Raw genomic sequence first — 24,654 nt, forward strand, 5'->3', positions numbered from 1 at the left:
ATTGCAGAGAAAAATAAGTCGTGCAACAAGATATATATGCTCGAGGTGCCGCATCCTCAACATGAATCATTCAAAATCGATGAAATCTCGCACGAGGAGAAACTTTACTTAGAACCCAGAGTCCTCGATCACTCAAATACAACACAAGCCACTGAAGAAACAATAGAGGTACCAATTGATTCCTTCGATAATTGGAAAGTTTTAAAAATTGGTACTAAACTTAGTATGCAGTAGCAAGAAAGGATGGTCAATTCTCTCAAGAAAAACACGGATGTCTTTGCATGAAAACATTCAGATATGGTCAAAATATCGCCTGAGGTCATGTGTCACCGTTTGAACATCGACCGTGATGTGCGAGAAGCACGACAAAAGTGTCACAAAATGGACCCTATGAGATACCAAGCGCTGAAAGAGGAAGTGGATCGCTTACTTGCATATGATGGTTCATAAAGGAGTCATTCTACCTAAATTAATTGGTTAGCCAATCCCGTCTTAGTTGCAAAGCCTAATGGCTCGTGGTGCACTTGCGTCGATTTTATAGACTTAAATAAAGCTTATCCAAAATACAACTTTTCTTTACCGAGCATTGGCCAACTTGTCAATGCAACCGCAAGTCATGAGCTTCTTAGCTTCATGGACGTGTACTTAGGATACAATCAGATCCCGATGTACGAGCCAAACTAGGAGCATATCTCCTTCATCACTGATCGAGATTTGCATTACTATAAGGTAATGCCTATTGGGCTTATAAATGCAGGTGTGACATATAAAAGGTTAGTTAACATGATGTTCGTAGATCTGCTTGGAAAAATGATGGAAGTATATGTTGAGGATATGCTCATAAAATCTCAATATGTGACCGATCATGTCGTTCATATGAACTCAATGTTCAAAATCCAACGCCAATACAAAATGGAACTCAACCCGCTTAAATCGTATAAATTAGATTAGATTGAGTATTTTTTAAATACCCCTATTTTTCATGAGTTAGTATAAGTAACATTTTCATGAGTTAGTGTACGTAACACTTTATTTTCTAATTGCTCACAACAAATCTTCTGATATATTTGATATTATTTCCACAACTAGTGATGATATATAGTGAAGCCGCTTGGCATTGATTTTTCAAGCTCTATGGCTTTTTTTTTTTCAAAAAAAAATTGTTTGCATACGTGGGGACAAGGCTTTCTAAATTAACACAAATATTTGAGCACTTTTCATGTTACTTCGGCAACTAAATGCAGTGTCATATATAATCATCATTTTGGCTTTTACTTTTTCTTTTTTGTTTTCTTTTCTTTTTTTTTTCTGCAAAGAGTGGCTTTTACTTAGGATGTTGAACTATAATTATACAAGTTTTTTTGTCCCCTTCTATAAGACTTGGTGGTTTGCACATGCATATTACTTACTAACACAGACAATTGTGACGAAGACACACATTAGTACATCATCATATTTTCTTATACACATAAATTTATATAAAAACAGTACCCTATCTAATTTCAACTAATGGAACTGCCCAATAAGTTACATACACGAGTCTCAGCAAAAAAAAAAAAAAGTTACATACACGAAATTAAGCATTTGTCCCTCCCAAAAGAAAAAAATTAACACTCTTAATTAGCAGTTTTCAGAATTGAGCTGCTTGTATTTACATATCTAATTACACAATAGCATCCAACATTGTTTATGCTGATGCGTATGTGATCGGTGTCACTATCACTGGACACCCACTTTTTAGTCTTGAAAACATTGCCCACTTCTCAATGCTTGAGTCTTGGTCAATCACCTTCCACCTGAATTCAATTTCATTGTCAGTGTATGATACATTTAATGTAAATAAATACGTAAGGCTCCTTGCTGAATTTTATATACCAATAAAAAAAGGATTAGTGTTAACACTACACGAAAAATATACACTAGCGCCGGTCAACATCGTTAACCGACGCAATTGATTGGAGCATAAATTTAGCGTCAATTCAAAACAGAAGCCACTACTCAATCGATAGCATCCATTATAATAATAGCTTAGAAAATACTAAGTTTGAGATACTCAACACCATCTGTTTGTGCCCGATTAATGCTCATCTGAATCTTCAAGCTGAATTAACTAAGGTTGCTTCACTTTCTCGTGAACATCATCCAATGGCACTTGTAGCTTTTTCTCAAATTTTCAAAGCATATTATATAATGTAATTTCGAGTTATATCGATATAGTTATGACAAAAATATTATCAATAGTCGTAACAAGATTTCAAAGATTCTAAGAAAATTGCAAATTGCTTTAATTAGAGACGGGTGTTTTCATTATGTGTGCAAAACAAATGTGCCCATACGAGCGAAGTTATCTTCTCACACATATAATTTTTTAAGACAATTATTTAAACATTGTCAATTGTGATTTTAGTAAGTTTTTGACCTCTAAAAACTCTGAAAAGCATTTGATGACAAATGAAAGGTCAAGATTACAAGTTTCTTCAAGTGCTTTTCTTCTTTCCTTCTTTTATTGTTTTCAATTTTAAATTAATGGATGTTATTATGCTTATTATGAATTAAACTTTATCTCTAACGTTTTAATTAATGTAATCTCTTTATACTATATATAGATATTTAGTTAATACAGTTTTTATGATTTATCCTTCTTCATTGTGATTTATTTAATTTATGTGTAAGACTTTCGGGTTCTTTCTCATCATCTACATAACTTGTATGAATTTGAATTAAAATCTGAGAGGAAGTGAGAATTAAATTGTAAAGCTCCCACTTCAGCTGTATAGTCTCATACTTATACAGTATATACAAGTATGTCATTTTGACTGCTGTCTAGAATGACGTCTGGTCCTACAAAACAACACGAGTCTTTCCAATGTGCTTTGTCCTCACTTACAAGTTTCTTAGGAAAACTTTCCAAGAGGTCACCCATACTAAATTTTTTCTAGGTTAAACACACTTAACTTTAGAGTTCTCAAGGGATAGGCTACCGAAAAGAAAATATATCTTGTTGGCATAGGTAGTACCCATAAATTTATTTAAGTCCTTTTTATCTCTGTAGTCTTATACCTACATAGTGTTAGAATCATCACAATTGTGATGTGAGATTGCAAAGCTTACTGAATCTTTCCCTATATGGACTGTTATAGTGACGGTCAGTAGTCCCGTGATCCGTAAGAGAAAATACTGGGTAAGCTGTGCAATCCTACACAGCCTGGGAAAGGTCAAGTGGGATGATTTTGAGACTGTGTAGGTATGAGACTACACAGTTGAAGAGGCTTAAATAGATTGATTGGTACTACCTATATCAACAAGGTGCATCTTGTTTTTCGGTAGCCCATCACGAAAGAACTCCACGGTTAAGCGTGCTTGACCTGGGGTAATTTCAGGATGGGTGACCTCATGAGAAGTTTTCCCAAGAGCTGTGCAAGTGAGGACAAAGCACGCTGGAAACACTCGTGTTAGTCTGTAGGGTCAGTCGTCAATCCAAGAAACAGCCAGAGTACCGTACTCGTGTATAAGAGCCATTATTTCGTGGGTCTAAGGGCCCAATGGAGGCTTGAAGCGAGGACGTTATAAATAGTATCAGAGCCTTCACCCAGCTGGAAGTGGGGTCGACGAGGATATCCAACCCCATAAGGGGGGTGATTGTGACAGTCATTAATCCCGTGATCCGTAAGGGGAAATACCGGGTAAGCTGTGCAATCCCACACTACCTGGGGAAGGTCAAGTGGGATGATTCTAAGACTGTGCAGGTATGGGACTACACAATTAAAGAGGGCTTAAATAGATTAATTAGTACTACCTATATTAATAAAGTGCATCTTATTTTTCAGTAGCCCATCACGAAAGAACTCCACGGTTAAGCGTGCTTGGCCTGAGGTAATTTCAGGATGGGTGACCTCCTGGGAAGTTTTCCCAGGAGGTGTGCGAGTGAGGACAAAGTACGCTAGAAACACTCGTGTTGGTCTGTAGGGTCAGTCGTCAATCCAAGAAGCAGCCAAAGTGGCGTACTCGTGTATAAGAGTCATTATTCTATGGGTGTAAGGGCCCAATGAAGGCTTGAAGCGGAGACATTACAGTTAAATAAATACATTGTGGTTGAATAAGCATGAATTGGGAAAGTTCACATACAGAAAATTTATATATCTTTGTATGTGTATGTTATGCTCATGACTTTTTGGCGTTTATTGGTTGGTGTTGAATAATTAAGGGTAAAAGTGCATCAAATACGATAATACAACTCGAAACTCGCATGAACCTTTAAAGGTTACGGTTTGCTGTAAATGAATTTGAGTAATTTTTGGGTTGACAAGGCTAATCCAGTTAATAAATGATCAATTTTTCGGGTTGTAATGCCTAACTCGAAATTAATACGACAATGACCTACGTAAAGCATGCACCTTTATATTTATTATACTTTATTATATATAAATTTTATTAAGTTCGTTAAATAGGAGATAAACATATTAAATGACTATTAAATGTTTCATAAAAGTTGTTGCTGCAGAAATTCGGCCAACACTTTCTCGTTAGATTGATGAAATAAGTAATGAGTTAAGAAAATATTAAAGACACATAATTTATATTAGTTCACTCGCCCTGACGCTATAGTGATAGAGTTACGTATACTTCAAGTTTTTATTGCTCACTAGAATACAAGAAAATTGACTAAGACAATAGCTCAATTAGGATGTCCATTAAAATATTAATAACATAATAAAAAAATATGAAAAAATTGTTCTGAGCAAATTTTGACCATTGATGGTGATCTAATGGTTAAAATGACTTTGAATGATGATCGTAAATTTTTGGCGCTCGAATAGCGTCTATGGGATCATTTTTAGGCTTTTTGCAAAAAAAAATTGCACTTGACTTGGGGACAAATTTTTGACATTAAATCTTTCGAATTGGGATATGAATGTGAGATATACATAAAAAGACTTCGAAAATAGCTTTCGAACCCACTTTGAATCAAGTGAACTGGAGTAATATTGAGCGAGTTATGACCGTTTTACTAAAAGTTGTTCAACAACCGGCACCCAAGTTGAGATTCTGACGTCAACCTAGTCGTTGTATGAGTAGGAAATTGTGACTGACTTGTATTTTTTGAAGTCTAAGTGATATTGTGACATCAGTTAGTAAATTTCTTAATTCTGGTGAAGTTGTTCACCAGTTCTCGAAGGTTTTGTATATTTGCGAAATCGCGAGACTCAAAACTACTCGAGTTGCAACTTTTTTGTTGATATTTCACTTTGCCAAAAAGGTTATCAAAGTGTGAATTTTACTTTTCACAAGTTGTAGCTCTCAAATACTATGAAAAATAGTTAGATGCTCGAGACAGAACTAGAATCGGATAGCAGAATCCAATGCACCATTTCACATGTCAACCTGGGTGTTGGGTGCTGGGTGCTCATTGTTGAGCTTTTCGGGATTCATTATGATACTTTTGTGGCATCTGATATTGTGAAGAAGGTATCCTACCCTGTTTTAGACCAAGATAAGAAGAATGCCCTGAGTAGTAATAGTGTTTGAGTAGTAAAAACATTCGACCTAGGTTGAACATCTACCTGGGTGCAAGGACCACCACTAGTGTCAATCTGGCGCCGGGTCCTTATTTTGGCCCACATATGCTTTCATTTACTTCTTGAGAACACTTGTATCTTTATTATTGATGAAAAAAGAGAAAATGTATAGGAGATTTCTTGGGAAAAAAATGCTTGGAATTGACCAGGTTGAAAAAAATGTCAATCTGGGTGTTGGGACCCTAGCCCTAAGTCAACTTGAACGTTGGGTCCTCTTTTTAGCCACCAGATGGCTCCATTTGTTTCTCGAAAACACTCGTATCTTATTTATTGATGTAAATAGAGAATATGCCCAAAAAACTTCGTTAGAATTATTGTTGGAAATGACCTAGGTTGATAAAATGTCAACCTGGGCGGTGGCGACCAAGCCCGGTGTCAATTTGGGTGCTGGGTCAGTTGTTTGGCCTCCAAGTCGATCAGCTTGTTTTCCAAAAGAACTTGTTTCCTCATTTTAGATGAAGATGAAGAAAATTCCCAGGAAACATCTTTAGAAAGGTGGTTGGAAGCGCCCTAGGTTGATAATATGTCAAACTGGGCGTTGGGTGCATCACTAGGTCAACCTGGGCGTTGGGTGCGTAGCAGCTGCCTTCAACGGGAAATGTTTTGATTCTGATTTCGATGCCTCCAACGTGTTTGTAACAGGTCTTATTCATGTCGAAGTGCATGTTTTAAGCAATGTTCACTAAGATAACCTCAAAAACTAAAACTCTAGTCCAAATGTTAGCCTGGGGTGGGTGAAACCCTAGGCGCTCGGGTTGGCTTCTAGGATGTCATATCGACACCTTTCAGTTCCAAGGCTTCGGACTTGGAGTCTTCTTGACTTGTTGGTTCAGAAATACTGAAGAATGGTGACTTGAAAATAACTTGATGAGATCTAAAAATACCCATTTCAGAGCTCCTAAAGTTAACTTGGGTGTAGGGCTAGGGGCCCTTCCCAGAGTTGACTGCTATGACTCGAAACACTTAACTCCATGAATTTTTTCCTTCTTGCCATGTGTCAAACATTGATGTCCATGTCATTAGAATCGATTTCCCGATAAACAAAAGTGTTGTAAACATGTTAATGAGTTGATAAGTTAACTAAAATTAAGCATGATCTGTGATATAGAAGAGTTACACAGGTTAGGTTAGGTTAACCCGTTTATAAATGAGTTGGATTCGAGTTTTAGTTTTCAACACGATTATTAGATGGGTTGAATTTGGTATTTAAAAAATGTAGTGACATTATACATTTATAACTGCTACTAATTTTCCTTGATGTTACAAGGTGATTAATGTTCAATTATTAATATCCACATTATTAACAAGATGAATTATTATTTTTCTTTTGCTTTGAAGAGAGAACTAACAAGAGTACTAATTACTTATATAGTCAAAGTTTGAGATTCTTGTTATTATTTTATTTCTTTTTAATAAGAGATTCATAATTGGTTAGCTAGTCAAGTTTGCCTAACATTCGTTATATAAAATAATTATAACTACAAAAAAATTAGACCTGTAGGTTGTGATAAGGCGGTGGAGAAAAACAAGCATCATGGCTTTAGCCATGTTTATTCCAAGGCATGTCCTCCCTCCCATCCCAAAAGCTAAGAAGCTATAAGGCTTTGATTCATCCTGATTATGGTTATTTAAAATCATTATTAATTAATAAATCCTATATTTTGTTTTATAAATTGTATATTTATATTAGGATGAAATTGACCTCAAATCTTGAAGGGTTGAACTTGCTTGGATCATTGTACACTGTACCATCAAGATGCACTGCCCTAGCATCAATATTAACATTCCATCCTTTTTGTATTTTAAATCCTGAAATAAAAAACAGATCAGCTTACACTTTGAGAAATGGAATAATTATAAAATATGTGTTTGTTTATTTAAATAATAATATGTTATGTTACTGGAAATACTAATCAATTTACATACAAAATATTTGGGGAAAAGAAAAAAAAAAAGAAAAGAAAATGTAGACCTTCTATCTCACAGTCATGGAGAGCCAGTCTTGGAAAAAAGGGTACTACTGATGCCATTCTTAAGGATTCTTTCACAACCTGATAGGCCAAATGGATTAGAGTTCTGTAATACTTATTATCCTTTGGACATCTCTTCACTTAGACTATTATAGGGTAAATACCATTTTAGATCTTGTATTTTGTAAAAGTTGTCAATTGGACTCTCTATTTTTAACAAAATAGACCTTGTATTTTCTAAAATTGTACAAATAAAATCCTGAACTGATTTTTTGTCAAAATAAAACTTAATAATAATCCGATCTAAAGATGTTATGACAAAACTAGTTACATTGTTTTGTATCTGTTTGTGTTAGAAATTGTCTTAAAGCTGGTTATATAAAAAAATTGTTAAAAATTGAGCTTATGATCTTATTTTTACCATTTTAGAAGGGTCTATTTTATCATTTAACAAAATATAAGGTAAAATTGATAACTTTTGCAAAATATAAGATCCAAAAGGATATTTTTAATAATTTCCAATATATTAAATGTTAGAATTATTTATTTGTGGACTAATATAATACCATAATCACAATCATTAACTATGTGCCCAATATTTATTCACTACCATAATGGGATGGTTAATAATTAATAAATGTATTAGAGGCACATGGGAGCACCCTAAAACTATAATTGGCCCATTAAATTATAGTCCACCACTAATGATACTCATTACCCCAATAAGCCTAATATAACCCCTTAGGGTTAAGTATTGTATATAAAAAGGGTAATATGTGTTTAGTATGAAGATAGAGAGGGTGTGTGGTGAAAAGAAAAGGGTTGCTCTCATAGGTTCTCTTCTACCAATTTGGTGTTCATTCTCATTGAAGGTTTTGGTGTCTTAGCAACAAAATGGAGAATAGCAATATGGGAGGTATGTGTTTTACATTTGTGATGCTCTAAATAAAGTATTGATTTTGGTTTTAATGATTATGAACAATGATGTTTAATGTATATTTAGATAGTTCATAATCTATGTGAAGTTTAACAATTGGTATCAAGAGCTAGAATACTTGATTTTAGAGCTCCAAAATATTTGAAATAACCCATTAATTTATTTTTTTCCAAATCTGAATTTTTTTTATTTTCGGATAAAATGAGTTTAAATATTTTAGAATGGGTTTATCTTGTCCCTTGGATGATTATTGCATGATTTATTGTAAGATTGCAAGTTTTTCATTGAGTTTATCAATGGTGGAAACTTATTTTCGGATTTGTGTGTTTATGGGTAAAGTTTATTTTTTTTTGTGAAAAATGGATGAAATAGATATTAAAAATTGATAGAAGGTTAGAAATGGAAGAAAACCCCCACAAAATCCGACGAAAACGGTGGTCGGATGAGTCGTTTTCAGGCGGGTCCGATTTCGGGTCCTGTCGACCCGGTTCGTCGACCCGCGCGCCTGGTTCCAAGGTCAGGGTTGACCCGCGCCAAACGACATGTCGTTTATGCTGGGTTTCGTCGTTTTTGGTTGGATGAAACGACACGTCGTTTGGAATAAACGACATGTCGTTCGAAAAAATTGGTTCAACCCCATCCGAGAAAACGACGGGTCGTTTGGACCCTGTGGCATGTCGTTTTTCTTAAAACGACATGTCGTTTATAAAAAACGACACGTCGTACGACACAAGAAAAAAAAAAAAAAAAAAAAAGGCAGTCGCGTGGGGGCGCGTGCATAGCCCTTTTTGGGCCATTTTTTCACCATTTTGTTCCATTTTTAATTTCTCTATCATTTACTTGCATGCACAATACTAATTCATGAATTTTATTCATATTTGGTCATTAATTTTTTGTATTGTGGCATAAACTTTATTTATTTTTCTAACAATTAGCGCTTATTTTCTTACCTATCGTAAGATTAAGCATGGAATTGTTTGGTCATGAGGAACATTTAAATATTAACTTATTTAAATTTTGTAATTTCCTCCAAAATTTCATTAAGATCCTTATAAGTATTTAATTATCCTATCGATAATAATTGCTTGCTAAGGATGCTTAATATTGTGAAGAAAATTTATTAAATATTATGAATCACAATTTATCTATCCTTTCGATAGAAAATTAATGTATTTGATTATAATATTTAATAGATTGTTCTTACATGTGTATGAGTTCTATTTTATTGTTTTGTCTAAAGAACTCTAGCATACATGATGATCATTTGTTATTTTGCGATCATTCATTTATGAGAAAAGAGTACAAATGACATGTTTTTTTTTTTTGTTATAACATGCATTTAATAGTTATTGCTCTTGTTTCTCATTCAGCTTTAAGCGTTCCAAGAAACTCTGCCATGTTGACGCTAAATGGAACCAACCACAAGCAGTGGGTTGAATCCCTCATGCTAAATTTGACTCTTATGAGAGTGGACTTGGCCTTGAGAATGGATGCACCTCCTAAACCTGCTGATGATGCCACTGAAAAGGATAAGAAATCCTATGAGGATTGGGAGCATTCCAATCGTTGTTGTTTGATGCTTATGAGGTATCACATGGATGAGTCCATTCGTGATAGTATTCCTCAGATTGAAAATGCAAAGGATTTTCTTGCTGCCATTAAGGAAAAGTACAAAAAGTTCTCAAAGAATGAGAAAAATGAGTGCTTGACTTTGTTCCATCGCACTAATTATGCTGATACGGGTGATATTAGAGCCCACATTGACAAGCTCATGGGTTGTTACCAAAAGCTCAAGGGCATGGGATTGGATCTTGGTGAGGATTACATGGTGTGGTTTGTGATGGAAACCATTCCTTCTCAATTTGATTCGATCAGATCAAGCTACAATGCTCAAAAGGAGCAGTGGACCGTCGAGGAGATGACTGCTATTCTTGCCAAAGAAGAAGAGGACATGAAAAAGGGGAGAGCAAGAAGTATCTCCATGGTGACCAATCCAAACAATTCTCATAAGAGAAAATTCACTCCCAACAACTCTAGTGACCAAAGGTTTCATAAGAAGAGAGCCACCAATCCTAAGGGAAATGGACAAGCAAGCTCTTCTTCAACTGGTCATAAGAATGAGTTTTTCAAAGGGAAGTGCAACTTTTGTCAATGCTTCGGGCATAAGAAAGCTGATTGCCGAAAGCTCAAAGCTCACTTAGAGAAGAAAGGTAATTGTCTTGTGATGGTTTGTTTGGAATCCAATATTATTGATGTGCCCTCAAACACTTGGTGGTTAGATACTGGTGCTACAATTCATGTTACGAATTCTTTGCAGGCAGTGACAAGTCGAAGAAGGCCGAGTAGGTTGGAGGAGTATGTGTACATGGGAGACGATACTAAAGTCAGAGTTGAATTTTTTGGGACTGTTAATCTGCAGCTGAATACTGGGCATTTTTTGGAGTTGCATGATGTTGCTTATTTACCCTCTATTAGGAGGAATTTGATTTCTGTATCTATTTTGGATAGACTAGGTTATAGTCTTCATTTTGGAACTGGAAAACTGACTTTGTATCGTGACTCTATGTTGATTGGAAATGGAACTTTGTGTGGAAACTTATATAAGCTTGATTTGCTTGATGTTGTTCCTGTTACTTCTCCCTCTTGTCCTTCTTCTTCTTCTCTTAATGCTGTTGTTGGTTCTAAACGTGCAAGATCAGATTTGAAATCTTCCATGCTTTGGCACAAACGTTTAGGCCATATTTCTAGAGATAGAATGGAGAGATTGGTGAAAGATGGTGTGCTTCAGGATCTTGATTTTTCTGACTTTACTGCCTGTGTTGATTGTATAAAAGGAAAGTTGACTGCTAAGGTTAGAAAGAGTAAGTCAGACAGGTCTGCAAATGTGTTAGAGCTTATTCATACTGATATTTGTGGGCCTTTTGTTCCACCTGCTATGGGTGGATATAAATACTTTATCACTTTCATTGATGATTTTTCCCGATATGGTCATGTTGAGCTCATTCGTGAAAAATCTGAATCTTTAGATGCTTTCAAGATTTTCAAGACGAATGTTGAGCTTCAAAAGGGAAAGAAGATTAAAGCTGTCAATTCGGATAGAGGTGGAGAGTATTATGGGCGTTATGATGAGACTGGAAGGAACCCCGGGCCTTTTGCCAAATACTTGCTGGAATGTGGCATTGATGCAAGATATACAATGCCAGGGACACCCCAACAAAATGGAATTGCTGAAAGAAGGAATCGCACACTTCTTGACATGGTACGTTGTATGTTGATTCATTCTAGCTTGCCAGAATTTTTATGGGGTGAGGCATTAAGAACTGCTGCTTATATCTTGAATCAAGTGCCTAGCAAGTCCGTCCCAAAGACACCATACGAATTGTGGTCAGGCAAGAAACCGAGCTTGCGTCATTTTCATGTTTGGGGATGTAAAGCTGAAGTAAGGCCCTATAACCCACAATCTAAGAAGCTTGATCCCAAGACTATCAGCGGCTATTTTGTAGGCTACACTATTGGTTCGAGGGGTTCTAGATTCTATTGTCCTTCTCACACCACCAGGGTGATAGAATCAGATAGAGCTGTCTATTTTGAAGATGAATTTGGTTCAAGTCAAGGGTCAAGAGAAATTGTGTTCAGGGAAGAACGTATTTATGTCCCTGTACCTGTTGCTTCCGCTTCCGCTCCTACTATTGATCCTGTGATTGAACAAATCCCCACAGAAGCTCATGATGAACCTCAGAATCATATGCACGATGAAAATCCTGATATTGAGGGTGGTGAAGTTGTATTGAGAAGATCTGAGAGAGCTCGCAAACCTGCTATTCATGATGACTACCTTGTCTATTTGCAAGAACATGATTATGTTGTGGGAGACGCTTCTGAACCAGTTACTTATCAAGAAGCCATGAGAAGTCCTCAATCTAAGTTATGGTTGAATGCAATGACAGATGAGTCAAGTTCCATGTCGCGAAACAAAGTATGGAACTTAGTTGTTCTACCGAAAGGTTGCAGACCTATTGGGTGCAAATGGGTTTACAAGATCAAATATGATTCAAGTGGACAACCAGTGAAGTATAAGGCTAGACTTGTTGCTAAAGGATATAGCCAGAGAGAAGGTATTGATTACAAAGAAACATTCTCACCTGTCTCTACCAAAGATTCTTTGCGAATCATCATGGCTATGGTTGCTCATTTTGATTTGGAACTTGAACAAATGGATGTGAAAACTGCCTTTCTAAATGGAGATTTATATGAAGATATCTACATGACTCAACCTGTTGGTTTTGAGGAGCCTGGCAAGGAGCATATGGTTTGCAAGCTCAATAAGTCTATTTATGGACTTAAACAAGCATCAAGACAGTGGTATCTCAAGTTTGATGCAGTTGTCACTGCAAATGGTTTCATTGAAAACAAAGTTGATCAATGTATATACATGAAGGTCAGTGGGAGCAGCTTCATCTTCCTGGTACTGTATGTTGATGATATTTTGCTTGCTTCTAATGATAAAAATCTGTTGTCTGAGACAAAGCAATTGTTATCTGATCATTTTGATATGAAAGATCTTGGTGAGGCTTCATATGTACTTGGGATACAGATCCTTCGGGATAGATCTAAAGGTATTCTTCGGTTGTCTCAAAGAACTTATATTGATCGGATTTTGAAAAGATTCAATATGCATACTTGTTCACCTGGAAAGGCACCAATAGTGAAAGGTGACAAATTCTCAAAGGGCCAATGTCCACAAAATGATAAAGAGAGAGATGAAATGAAAGTGGTTCCTTATGCGTCAGTAGTGGGTAGCCTGATGTACGCTCAAGTATGCACACGCCCTGATATTGCTTTTGTTGTTGGCGTGTTGGGTAGATACTTGAGTGATCCTGGACTTAGCCATTGGAAAGCGGCTAAGAAGGTCATGCGGTATCTTCAGGGTACCAAGGATCATATGTTGACTTATCGGCGAGCTGACACTCTTGATATAGTTGGGTTTAGTGACGCCGATTATGCAGGATGCGTGGATGATAAGAAATCCACATCAGGCTACATTTTCATGATGGCTGGAGGAGCTGTTTCGTGGAAAAGTGTCAAACAGACACTCACAGCATCCTCAACAATGGAGGCAGAGTATATGGCGTGTTATGAGGCTACTTGTCAGGCAATATGGCTGCGGAACTTCATTTCAGCATTGGGTATTATGGACTCTATCTCGAGGCCGCTGAAATTGTATTGTGATAATTCCGCAGCAGTAGCTTTCTCTAGAAATGTTAGAAGTACTTCTCGTTCTAAACACATTGACATTAAGTACTATTTTGTTAAAGAGAAAGTTACAGAGTCTCTTATTTCCATTGAATACACGCCCAGTACTGGCATGTTAGCAGACCCACTAACGAAAGGCTTACCCATATGTGTATTTTTAGAGCATGTTGCTCGAATGGGATTGTTAGGAGCCTAGCTTGTTGAGCTCAGTGGGAGTTTTATTATTATGTATCGGACATGCTAGTATCTTGTATGGAATGCTTATGATTTATGTTTTGAACATGCATAATGATATTGTAGTCACTTCTAGTTATTGTTGACATATGTGTGCATATATGTGTTATTCATCGAAGTGACAGGTACAAAAGGAGATGAATGCGCATAGTCTCAATTTTTGTTGTACCTCATGCATGTTTGGTTTGATTGTTAATGATTGTTATTGAATTAAAATGTCTTCAAGGTCAACTCATACATAATATATGTATCCCGTCGATATGATATTATGTACGTTTTTATTGGTTACCTTATGTGTGGTAGACAATATTATGGTGGTTAATTATATTGTCCAAGTGGGAGAATGTTAGAATTATTTATTTGTGGACTAATATAATACCATAATCACAATCATTAACTATGTGCCCAATATTTATTCACTACCATAATGGGATGGTTAATAATTAATAAATGTATTAGAGGCACATGGGAGCACCCTAAAACTATAATTGGCCCATTAAATTATAGTCCACCACTAATGATACTCATTACCCCAATAAGCCTAATATAACCCCTTAGGGTTAAGTATTGTATATAAAAAGGGTAATATGTGTTTAGTATGAAGATAGAGAGGGTGTGTGGTGAAAAGAAAAGGGTTGCTCTCATAGGTTCTCTTCTACCAATTTGGTGTTCATTCTCATTGAAGGTTTTGGTGTCTTAGCAACAAAATGGAGAATAGCAATATGGGAGGTATGTGTTTTACATTTGTGATGCTCTAAATAAAGTATTGATTTTGGTTTTAATGATTATGAACAATGATGTTTAATGTATATTTAGATAGTTCATAATCTATGTGAAGTTTAACATTAAAATATAGCACAATTTCTCCTATTGCATCTCTCTTCTCACAACCTGTTCCATAATCACTCAATTCAAAACTTTTTTAATTGCTTTAGATAAAAATAAAAAGTAAAATATGTCAAGAAACTAAGAAAGGGGGAAGAAAAGTGACCTTAGATGCATACGGCATGTCGTTTAGATCTTCCAATGTGAGAAACGACCCGGTTGGTGTTTTGCTAGCCACTTGAAATTGTTCATTCTGTTTTCAGAGTGTAATAAAATTGTAGTCACATTAATTTTATTATCAAGAAAATTAAAATTGTAACTTTATTTTTATCCAACAAAATAATTAATAAGTGTTCCTTTTAAAATAGTAATAATGTAAATATACCCTTAGTTTGTGAAGGACCTCTTGGTTCTCATCCAAGTATTTGACCATCCATGTGATAGCACTAGCCGTTGTATCTTGACCTACATCATATAATAATTTTGTACATGTACAATATCTCTAAATATTGTATGTGTAGTAACTACAATGATCATAACAAGTCGCTGGGTATGCTTCAATAATAATAATAATAAAAAAAAACCTGCAATGATCATGGTTAGGATGTTGTCTTGAATCTCTGCATCTGATAATGTTGAGCTATTTGTATTTGTAGCATCATCATGACACCCTTTATGGTCATCATCTCCCAACAAATGTTCAAGAAAATCTTCACGGCACACTCCCAAACCACTTCTCCTTTCACTAATTTCCTTCTCAATCATGCTCATTATCCTTTTTCTTGCCTTGAGTTTAACCATAACCCACCAAATTAGCTTACATTACAAAATAAATAAAGAAAAATTGGGTATTAGAACAGAAGTAGTACCTGAAGACCCATATAAAATCGGGTGCCTGGAAATCTGAGTGGGAATGCAAGCATAGCTTCGCAAACATGAATGACTTCCTTCCTCAAAAGCTCTAGTTTAGGCCCATTGTCTATGCTCATTAACATTTTGCACATCGCTTCACTAGCTATCTGCACCACATATCGCATGCCCACATACACTCTATTCATTAGCTCTAGTAAGACTTTTAATTGATTTGGACTAGTCCAGCACATTTTACTTTGATCCAGTTTGTTTAGTATGGCCAGACTTTTATGGAAGCAAGGCCCAACTTTGGGCCTTTATTATACCAATCACCACCATACGTCCAAAAATGATGTAATGAATACCAATATATAAGGGAAATTTACAAAAATACTTGAATTTGGATTAATTTTTACATAAATACTGTCACACGGTAATCTTTTCAATAATACTGTCTTTTTATAAAACACTAGTAAAACACAAAGCAGAACAACTCAAAACAACAGTAAAACAACTAAAAAACACCAGTAGAACTTAACACAGTATACTGCAGTATGAAACTTATAAAAAAAACACAGTAAAAAGGTAAAAAATACCGCCTGACAGTATTTTTGTAAAAAAATGACAAAAGTTAGTATACTATGTAAATTTCTCATATATAATGGGAAATTTACACCCTGTATTTCACATAAATTTACGTTTTTACTGCCCTATTAATATACTGTATAGATAAAAAAAAATTAGTTCGGGTTTATTCTAACCAATTGTATTATATTTTAAGTTTGTAGAAAGTGTTAATTTGATTGAGCATGCGAGTTTTGTGACTGGTTTTCCTTTATTTTTTTATTTTTTTTTACATTTTTTTACTTAAAATTGATAATGAAAAATTGAAATACCTTCTAATACATGTTCCTATTTGTGTTTTCCATCTATTTTAGAAAAAAAAAATTAGACAAGAGCCCACGTGATTTCCTCCGTTTCAAGAAAAAAAATATGTGTTTATTCTGATTTGTTGATTTGGTTGGGCATGTCATTTGTTGACATTTTTTTATATTTAAAATTTATGATGACAAGTTAAAACACTTTTTAATACATATATTTTTATTTGTGTTTTTTTTAGAGTAATTTGCGGCATAAATACTTAAGTTTTATGCCGAATAGCAAATAAATACCTAAGTCGTATTTTTGGCGGTAAAAATACCTTCCGTTACACTCTTGGAACTTCCGTAGGTACCTCTCTGTTAACTGCCAAATCAGTACCTACGTGGCAGCCCCTAATAGGTCCATGTCATTTAATTTTTATTTTTTTCTAACAATTTTTAAAAATTAAAAAAATAAATAATTAAAAAATAAACATATAGCATAAAAAATGATTTTATAATTTTAACAAAATCATAATTTTATAATTTTTTATTATATATAAAAAATCATTAAATTCTAAAAAAATAAAAATGAAACCCTAAAATTATACAGCCTCACCCTTTCTCTCTCCTTCAATTTCTTCTTCTTCTCTCTCTTCAATCGCATGAACTTTCCTTCTTTGCTCATCTTCCTCTGCCAATCTCCCTTCTCTTCGTCGACATCAATGGTGGACGATGTCGACGGAAACCAACACCATCACAGTTGGACGTCTCTATTCATATACGCATCAACAGAGCACACCGAAGCTTGTTCTCCCTCTCGATGTCGCTTGAGTTCTCTCCATTCTCTCAGTCCCTCTCTTTCTCGATTTCTCTCTAACTCAAAGTCAAACGGAGCAACTCCGACCGTCCATGGCCCAAACAAACTTTACCGCACCTAATCTGGGCATCAATGGCATCTACTGTTTGTTTATTGCATCCCAATTTGAGTGAAGCTTGTTCTCCCTCTCGATCTGGGAAGCTTGAAGGTTGGGGTCGCAAAGAGGAAGACGATGATTTTCTGGGCAGACTGTTGAAGCAGTGTAGAAGAGAAGGCTTCTAGGTATTTTTTTTACCTTTTTTATTTTCTTTTTCAAGATATTATAGATGGAGATTTTTGTGGGAGAGATTTTCTCTTTTTTTTTTTTTTTTTTTTTTTTTCAGTTTTGGGATATTTTGTTTGTTGGATTGGTTAGATCAGTTTTCTCTTAGTGAGAATATTTTTGAGCTTTAAGTGGGTAAATGGTTTTGGGTGAGAAATTTTTTTGAAATTTTTGGTTGATTTTTTTTTTTTTTTTAAAGTTGGGGATGGCTCTGTTAAGAACACAATAGAGAAGACAATGGTGAGGGAGATGAAGGTTTAGGTTTTTAATTAATAATTATTATTATTTTGTAAATTTAAATTTATAATCAGATTTAATTTTAATTTTTATTTAATTTTAAAATGATTTTCAAATATTTTTATGAATTTCAAATAATATATATAATAATTAAATGATGTGGACCAATGCGAAGATGACATGTGGACACTTACATGTCACTTAACGGAGAGGTACCTACAGAAGTTCCAGAACCCTAACAGAAAGTATTTTTACCGCCAAAATTTTTACTTAGGTATTTATCTGCAACTTTGAGATAAACTTAGGTATTTATGCCGCAAATTACTCTTTTTTTTATTGAAATTTAGACAACGACCCATGTGATTTCCTGATTCTCAAAAAAAAAATATATGTTTATATAAATATTTATCTTGAATTAATAGATAATCACACACACATTATTTATTTTTTATTGTTTTTGAGCTCTCTCTCTTGTTCATCTTCTTCTTTGTTTTTTTTTGGTCCAATTTTATTTCTTGTTTAGTTGTTCTTCTTCATCTTCTTTTTCATTTTTTTTTTCTTTAATTTTTCAATTTTTCAGACGTTTTTTTGGAAAGATAAGAGTATGATTTTTTAGAATTGGCCTTCCAAATATAGCCTCTTTAGCATCTAGTGTTAAGGTTGTACAAAAGATAGTTAGTTTTTTTTTTTAAATCCTTTTTTCTTTTCTTTTTTATTTATTTTAGTGTTGTTTTACAGTTATTTTACCATGATTTATTTATTTGACGTCGATTTCTCTATTCTTGCTCTATCTTGCTGGAATTAATGGTTGTTTTCTAAATGTTCTCGTGTTGCTATGGTGGTTCTGTCCGTGGCTGTGGAAGATGGAGGATATAAATATGTTTCTTCTTCTTTCTCTATGGTTGTTTTCTTGATTTTTTGATTTTGATTCTCTTATAAATATATTTAACTAGTTCACTGGCAAAAGAATTTTGAGGTGTGTGGTTCTTTTATGTTTTTCTAAGTGATTATATCTGCTTCATTATTTTAGTGTGTGTTCCTAGGATATCCGAAGGGAACCAAAGGCTACAAGTTATGGGTAAGGGAGAAATATGGTTTGAAAACTATCCTTAGTAGAGATGTGATATTTAAAAGGGATATATTTCCTTATGTTACTAACTCCAATTCTAGTGCAGGTTCCAGTTTTAAAACTAACCCTGCAGGTAACACAATGAATTTTTAAACCAGACTAGATCATGGTTCAGAACCACAAGTACCCAACCAAGTTTTAGTGGAACCAGCTCAAGAGGAACAAACTTAGGAAGAACAAGATCAGGTAGAAACTGAAGTGATAAATGATGGCACCAGTCAAGTGGAATCAAATGAAGACACATACAAGAACTCTGAAGACCTTACAGATTATCAACTCACAAGAGATAGGGCCACAAGAGCTGCAAAGCCAAACCAAAAGTTCAACTACGGTGCTTGGGAAGAGATAATAGTTTATGCTTTTACATGCATTGTTGGCTTAGACAAAGCAGAACCAGAATCTCATGAAGAAGCATTGGCAAGAAGTGATTTCAAGAAATGGTTGCATGCCATGAATGAAGAGATGAGATCATTGTTGAAGAAAAAAACGTAGATACTAGTGTTAAGGCCTGAAAGGGTGAATGTAGTATCATGTAAATGGTTGTTCAAGCAAAAGAAGGAAGGGACAACAATGAGCCTATGAGATATATGGCTAAATTGGTTGTCAAGGGGTTCACACAAAAGGATTGATTTTACTGAGATTTTCTCACTTCTTGTTAAGTACAAAACAATCAAGATAATGTTAACACTTGTAACTCAGTTCGATCTAGAAGTTGATCAAATGGATGTGACCACACCCTTCTTTTATGGAGAATTAGAAGAAGAAATCTATATGGAACAACCAAAATACTTTGATTCAAAAGAGAATCTAGAGATGGTGTGCAAGCTTGTCAAGTCTTTGTATGGACTAAAACAATCTCCTAGACAATGGAACAAGAAATTTGACGCATTCATAAAAAAGAAGGGATTGACTAGAAGCTATTATGATTATTGTCTCTATTTAAAAGGTACTGATATTAGTGAAGTCATCTACCTCTTGCTATATATAGATGTCATGCTTATCATACACAAAGAAAGGTCTAAGATAGAATTAATGAAAGGATAACTCAAATTAGAATTTGAGATGAAGGACCTTGGTATTGCAGTCAAGATACTTGGAATTAATATCAGAAGGAACGGAGACAAAGGAGAACTGATGTTGCCACAAACTAGATACCTTAAAAGATCATTGGAAAATTTTCTATGACAGAAGCAAAGATAACTAAACAACCTATGACTAAACAGTATCATCAAAGTAAGGATCAGTGCCCCAAGAATCAAGCAGAGAAGGAAAAAACGAAGGATGTTCCCTATACTAACGCAGTGGGTTCATTGATGTAACTCATGGCAGATATTGCATACGCCATGAGTGTATTGAGCAAGTACATCCAGGGAAAGAACATTGGAAGGTTGTCAAATGGGTGCTTATATATTTGTTAAGAACACAAGATGTGGAATTGGTGTTCAGTAAGAGAAACAACAAGATAATTATGGAAGGATATAGTGATGCTGACTTTGCTAGTGATAGAGATCACAAAATGTCTACTTCAGCATACTATTTTCTTATAGCTAGGTGACAATTGTGCTAGTTGGATGGTTCAATTACAACCCATTGTTGCTTTATCAACAACTGAGTTAGAATTGTTGCAGTGACTGAGGCCATAAAAGAAGGAACTTAGATCAAGGGTATGACGACAGAACTGAAGCTATCAAATCAAACTCCTACAGTCTGCTCGGATAGCCAAAGTTGTATACACCTGTGTAAAAATCATGTGTTCCATGATAGGACCAAGTATGTTGAAATAAAGTGCCATTTCATACAGGACAAGGTGACACAAGAAGAGATTCACATCTAGAAGGTGCCAACAGATGAGAATCATGCTGATGGAAGGACAAAGATTTTGAACCTAATAAAGTTCAAGCATTGCTTGAAGTTGTTAGGAATAAGCAATGGAGGATAGATCATTGCCGAAAGAGTTAGGACCCATGGGAATGGACCTTCACTATGACAATAAGTTTCTAAGGGAATTTAGGTGAAAGTTGTTGAAATTAAATCCCCTTACAAGCTTACAGTACACGTGGACATTACTAGACTCATCTCACTTACACTGTTATAACGAACATAACATACCTCTCAACTACCAAGACTACTATATATAGCAGAGCCTCTCCTTTCAAATTGACAGATCGCAGCCTGGGCAAGATTGAGCTCCAAGAGAGCTAGAGAGAGAAGTATTCTCAAGTGAGAAAATAGAAGAGATCAGTTGAGAGAAAAGATTGAAACAATTTGTAAAAGAAAGATATTTGAGAGAGGAAGAGAGTGATCTTGAAATTATTGGTCAGTGTATGACTTGGAATTTCCACAACATTGTTGTAATCTGAGATTGATTATAGTTCAAGGGCAAACCAGTTCTATGATGAGCTCAACGGAGATACAATCCTATTATTTAGGGTGAACCTCGGAAAAAACTTGTGTTTGTTCTCTTCTTTTCTTGCATTATCTTTCTTTAATGTTTGTTATGATTGTCTATATTTGAATTGCTAATTCTACTGTTTTTGTGTGCAAATTGAATCCTCGAAAATTGATCTATTGAGTTTGTGTCCAATGATTAGAATTTGAATGTGAAATGTATTCAATCAGCCATGTCATCATTGTGATTGTGAATTGTTTGATTGAATGCTAAGGTCAATTTGGACATTGATGATCTAATGTGTATGATGAGTTGGTGTAGGGATTGAGTCGAGAAATCCCAACAATTTGTAATAATAATAATAATAATACGGTATATTTATAGTACCTTAAGTGCTTCGTGTAGAACAACAGTGGTTGCTCTATGCTCCCAGGCTGTAAGGTTTTGAATAACTAACTCATCAAACTGTTTAAGGAACATAGACAAAGACCCAGTCGATAACAAATATTTGGTTAAACGACTGCGTATCAGCTTGTGTTGTTGGTGTGAAGCGCATAGAAGGCTTTCATTTCCAACCAACTCACCTACCGACCTTATGTATCTTTTACTGTACTTCCCTGACTCGTTCTTCAGAATCGCTTTCGCTGACTCAGTGCTCGAAACAAACACATGCGTTTCCCCAAATATGTTGGTTCTAAAACAATTCCCATACCTGAAATAATTAAGTACTACTAATTGTATTATATTGTTAAAAGGAAAGAAATAATTGTATATATGTATATAAATATGTTGTGCACCTACCTCAAGCTGCGAACTCTAACGAAATCATAGAATCCTTTGGTACTATTGATGGCAGCCATGAAGTGTAAAGTTTCTCCTATAAATGGTAGACCTCGAGAGCCAGGAGGAATGTCACATGTGGATTGATGTTGATAATTACGATCCTTTATTTTCTTTAACACAAATCTGTTTATTAGATATAAAGAAGGCACTAAAACTATCAAGGTGTAACAACAAAGGCAAACTTCATAGTTATTAGGCAATAAAAGTGTAGCCATTTTTTTACTCATGAAATAAGTTTCTATATGATGTTCAGCAGTACATATGTATATATATATAACATTACATAGTAATCTGTTGAGCATGGATTCTTCCCATTAAATTTTAATATAAGACGGATGTGGTGTAGTACTGTTGACGAGGCTGTAAATGGCCGACATGGGCATTAATCATGTGATTTTGCCATTTTGGAAATGAATTATTAGCAAGTCATTCCATTGAAGTAATAGAATTATAATTATATATATTGTTGATTTAAGTGGTATAAATTTTTCAGTTGCCCACCACAATAGGTCGGTTGAATCCAAAAGCATATATAGAAGCACATCACAGAGCATGTATATAGCTAGTTAGTGGCGCTTGATTTTGATTATGAGTACATAATTATATGGTGTTTTTTTGACATCACCCTCTCCTCATCATCATCATCATATTTCAAAAAAAAAAAATCAGGGATAAATAATGATCGTTAACTTAAAATTGGGCACTTGAGTTAGGATTATTAATATCTACCGTATGTAAGAAAATGAAATGAAAAGAGTCATGTTTAATTTCAATGGAACTAATTATTGATGTTCACTTATTACTCCAAGCCATTTCACACTAACTAGACTTTCGGCCCAGTTATATGTATTTTTATATCGAGTTAATTGCATTGAAAAAATCTGTAGTACATTTTTTTTAAATGGTGTTTTGGTAGAATTTATATTAGTTTAATTTTTACTCCAATTTGTTTTTCTTCATGATTGTGTGCGTTGTTTAAAAAAAAATAATCATTCGTATAATAAAATATTTGAACCTTATTTTCGGTATTGTAAAATATTTGAATATTTTTAAAAATTTATAAGTGATCATAATTATAAAAGTAATTAAGCTAAAAAGTTTTCTTAAATACCAATTTTTTTTTTTTTGAATAAAATCTTCAAACTTTATTTAACTGCAATCATTCATGATTACAAACCGCAAATCGGTAGAAACCTCATTGCTCAAAAGAGTACGATCAGCGACAAAATAGGATGCTCGAGCTAACATATGAGCAACTCTATTTGCAGACCGTCTAACAAAAATAACAGAAACATCACACAATTGTTCTAATAACATTTTGCATTCAGAAATAATACTTCCAAAATAAGACAACAAAGGAAGATTACTCCTAATTGCTTGTACCACCGTTAGGCAATCCGTTTCAACAACCGAACCTTGCCAGTGTCGTTGTTTTATCCAGCTCAAGGCCTCCCTAACCCCCATTGCCTCCGCCAATTCAGGAGCCACACTCCCTGCCCGACATCGGGTTATTGCCTCAACAAACTGACCATTAGCATCCCTCGCCACACACACAAAACTGTAGGTACCGTTGCTGTCAAAAATTGCAGCGTCAATGTTCACTTTGAGCGTGTTTGCAGCAGGTCTGGACCAAGTCGAATGCCCATCTTGATCTGTTAAAAAAGCTGCTGCAGGAACATGTATTCGGTCCTGAGCTTTGCACCAGTTCGCTAGAGTATTATTGGCCAGAAAAATAACAGCAGCAGCTGTTGAGGGAGTATCCGACCAAACCAGATCATTTCTGGTTTTCCACACAGCCCAGCAAACCATTGCAACATCAGCTCTCTTATCTTTGTCCAACTGCTGAAACATAGCTTCCAACCAACCGGCAAAAGATGTCACGGCTGGGACAGATCTCTTCAAACCAGCTAACTCCCAGCAGCTATTAGCGAAAGAACAACCAACCAAACAATGGAAAGGAGTTTCAGCATGAGTGACACACCTTGGACAACCATGATCAACTTGGACATGCCTTGACCGCAAGCATGTTTTAGAAGGAAGACAATCTGATGCCGCACGCCAAACTAGATCTTTAACTTTGGGAGGAACATACAGTTTCCAAATGCCCTTCCAAATCTCAGAATTACTTTGTTGAGGCTCCCCATCCTTTGACAATTGTAACTGCTTATATGTTGATTTAACTGAAAAGTGCCCTGTTTTTTCCCAACACCAAAACCAAACATCAGCTCTACGACTTAAAGATAAGGGAATACTAAGTATTAAGTTAGCATCCCTGTCATTAAACAAATCACGAACCAAGTCGACATCCCAGGCAACATCTTCAGAAGACATTAACCCATTTACAGTTTGATCTACTAACGCCGGATGAGAAGAGGAGACTCTCGGATTATCATTGTCAGGCAGCCAT

The 24,654-nt window shown here is 35.1% G+C and overlaps 1 protein-coding gene across 2 annotated transcripts; it reads right to left on the minus strand.

Moving 5' to 3' along the window:
• Positions 1-1,473: 1,473 nt before the first annotated feature.
• Positions 1,474-22,746, minus strand: LOC115701076 (abscisic acid 8'-hydroxylase 2). 2 transcript variants are annotated; one of them, XM_030628777.2, is made up of 10 exons: positions 22,206-22,746; positions 21,792-22,116; positions 15,665-15,814; positions 15,380-15,581; positions 15,181-15,260; positions 14,962-15,048; positions 7,549-7,627; positions 7,279-7,385; positions 7,072-7,190; positions 1,474-1,796 (listed from the first exon to the last, which is right to left on the minus strand). In XM_030628777.2, the coding sequence occupies exons 1-10, from the start codon at positions 22,547-22,549 to the stop codon at positions 1,688-1,690; spliced, it is 1,602 nt and encodes a 533-aa protein (XP_030484637.1). In that variant the 5' UTR covers positions 22,550-22,746; the 3' UTR covers positions 1,474-1,687. The 2 variants fall into 2 exon arrangements, 1 of the variants encoding a protein (XP_030484637.1); XR_004008497.2 differs by lacking the exon at positions 7,549-7,627 and having other exon boundaries at positions 1,777-1,796.
• Positions 22,747-24,654: the final 1,908 nt, after the last annotated feature.

Source organism: Cannabis sativa, chromosome X (genome assembly GCF_029168945.1).
Source record: "Cannabis sativa cultivar Pink pepper isolate KNU-18-1 chromosome X, ASM2916894v1, whole genome shotgun sequence".
Lineage (NCBI taxonomy): Eukaryota > Viridiplantae > Streptophyta > Magnoliopsida > Rosales > Cannabaceae > Cannabis > Cannabis sativa.

Bases quoted from the DNA above. Each gene is read 5' to 3' on its own strand.
- LOC115701076 (XM_030628777.2), bottom strand. From the start codon at position 22,549: ATGCTCAACAGATTACTATGTAATGTTATATATATATACATATGTACT. The intron at 15,582-15,664 runs GTACTACTTCTG...GTTAAACTCAAG, and splicing joins GATTTTATATGGGTCTTCAG to GCAAGAAAAAGGATAATGAG. The intron at 1,797-7,071 runs GTCTAATTTTTT...AATTGAATTCAG, and splicing joins CGCCTTATCACAACCTACAG to GTGGAAGGTGATTGACCAAG.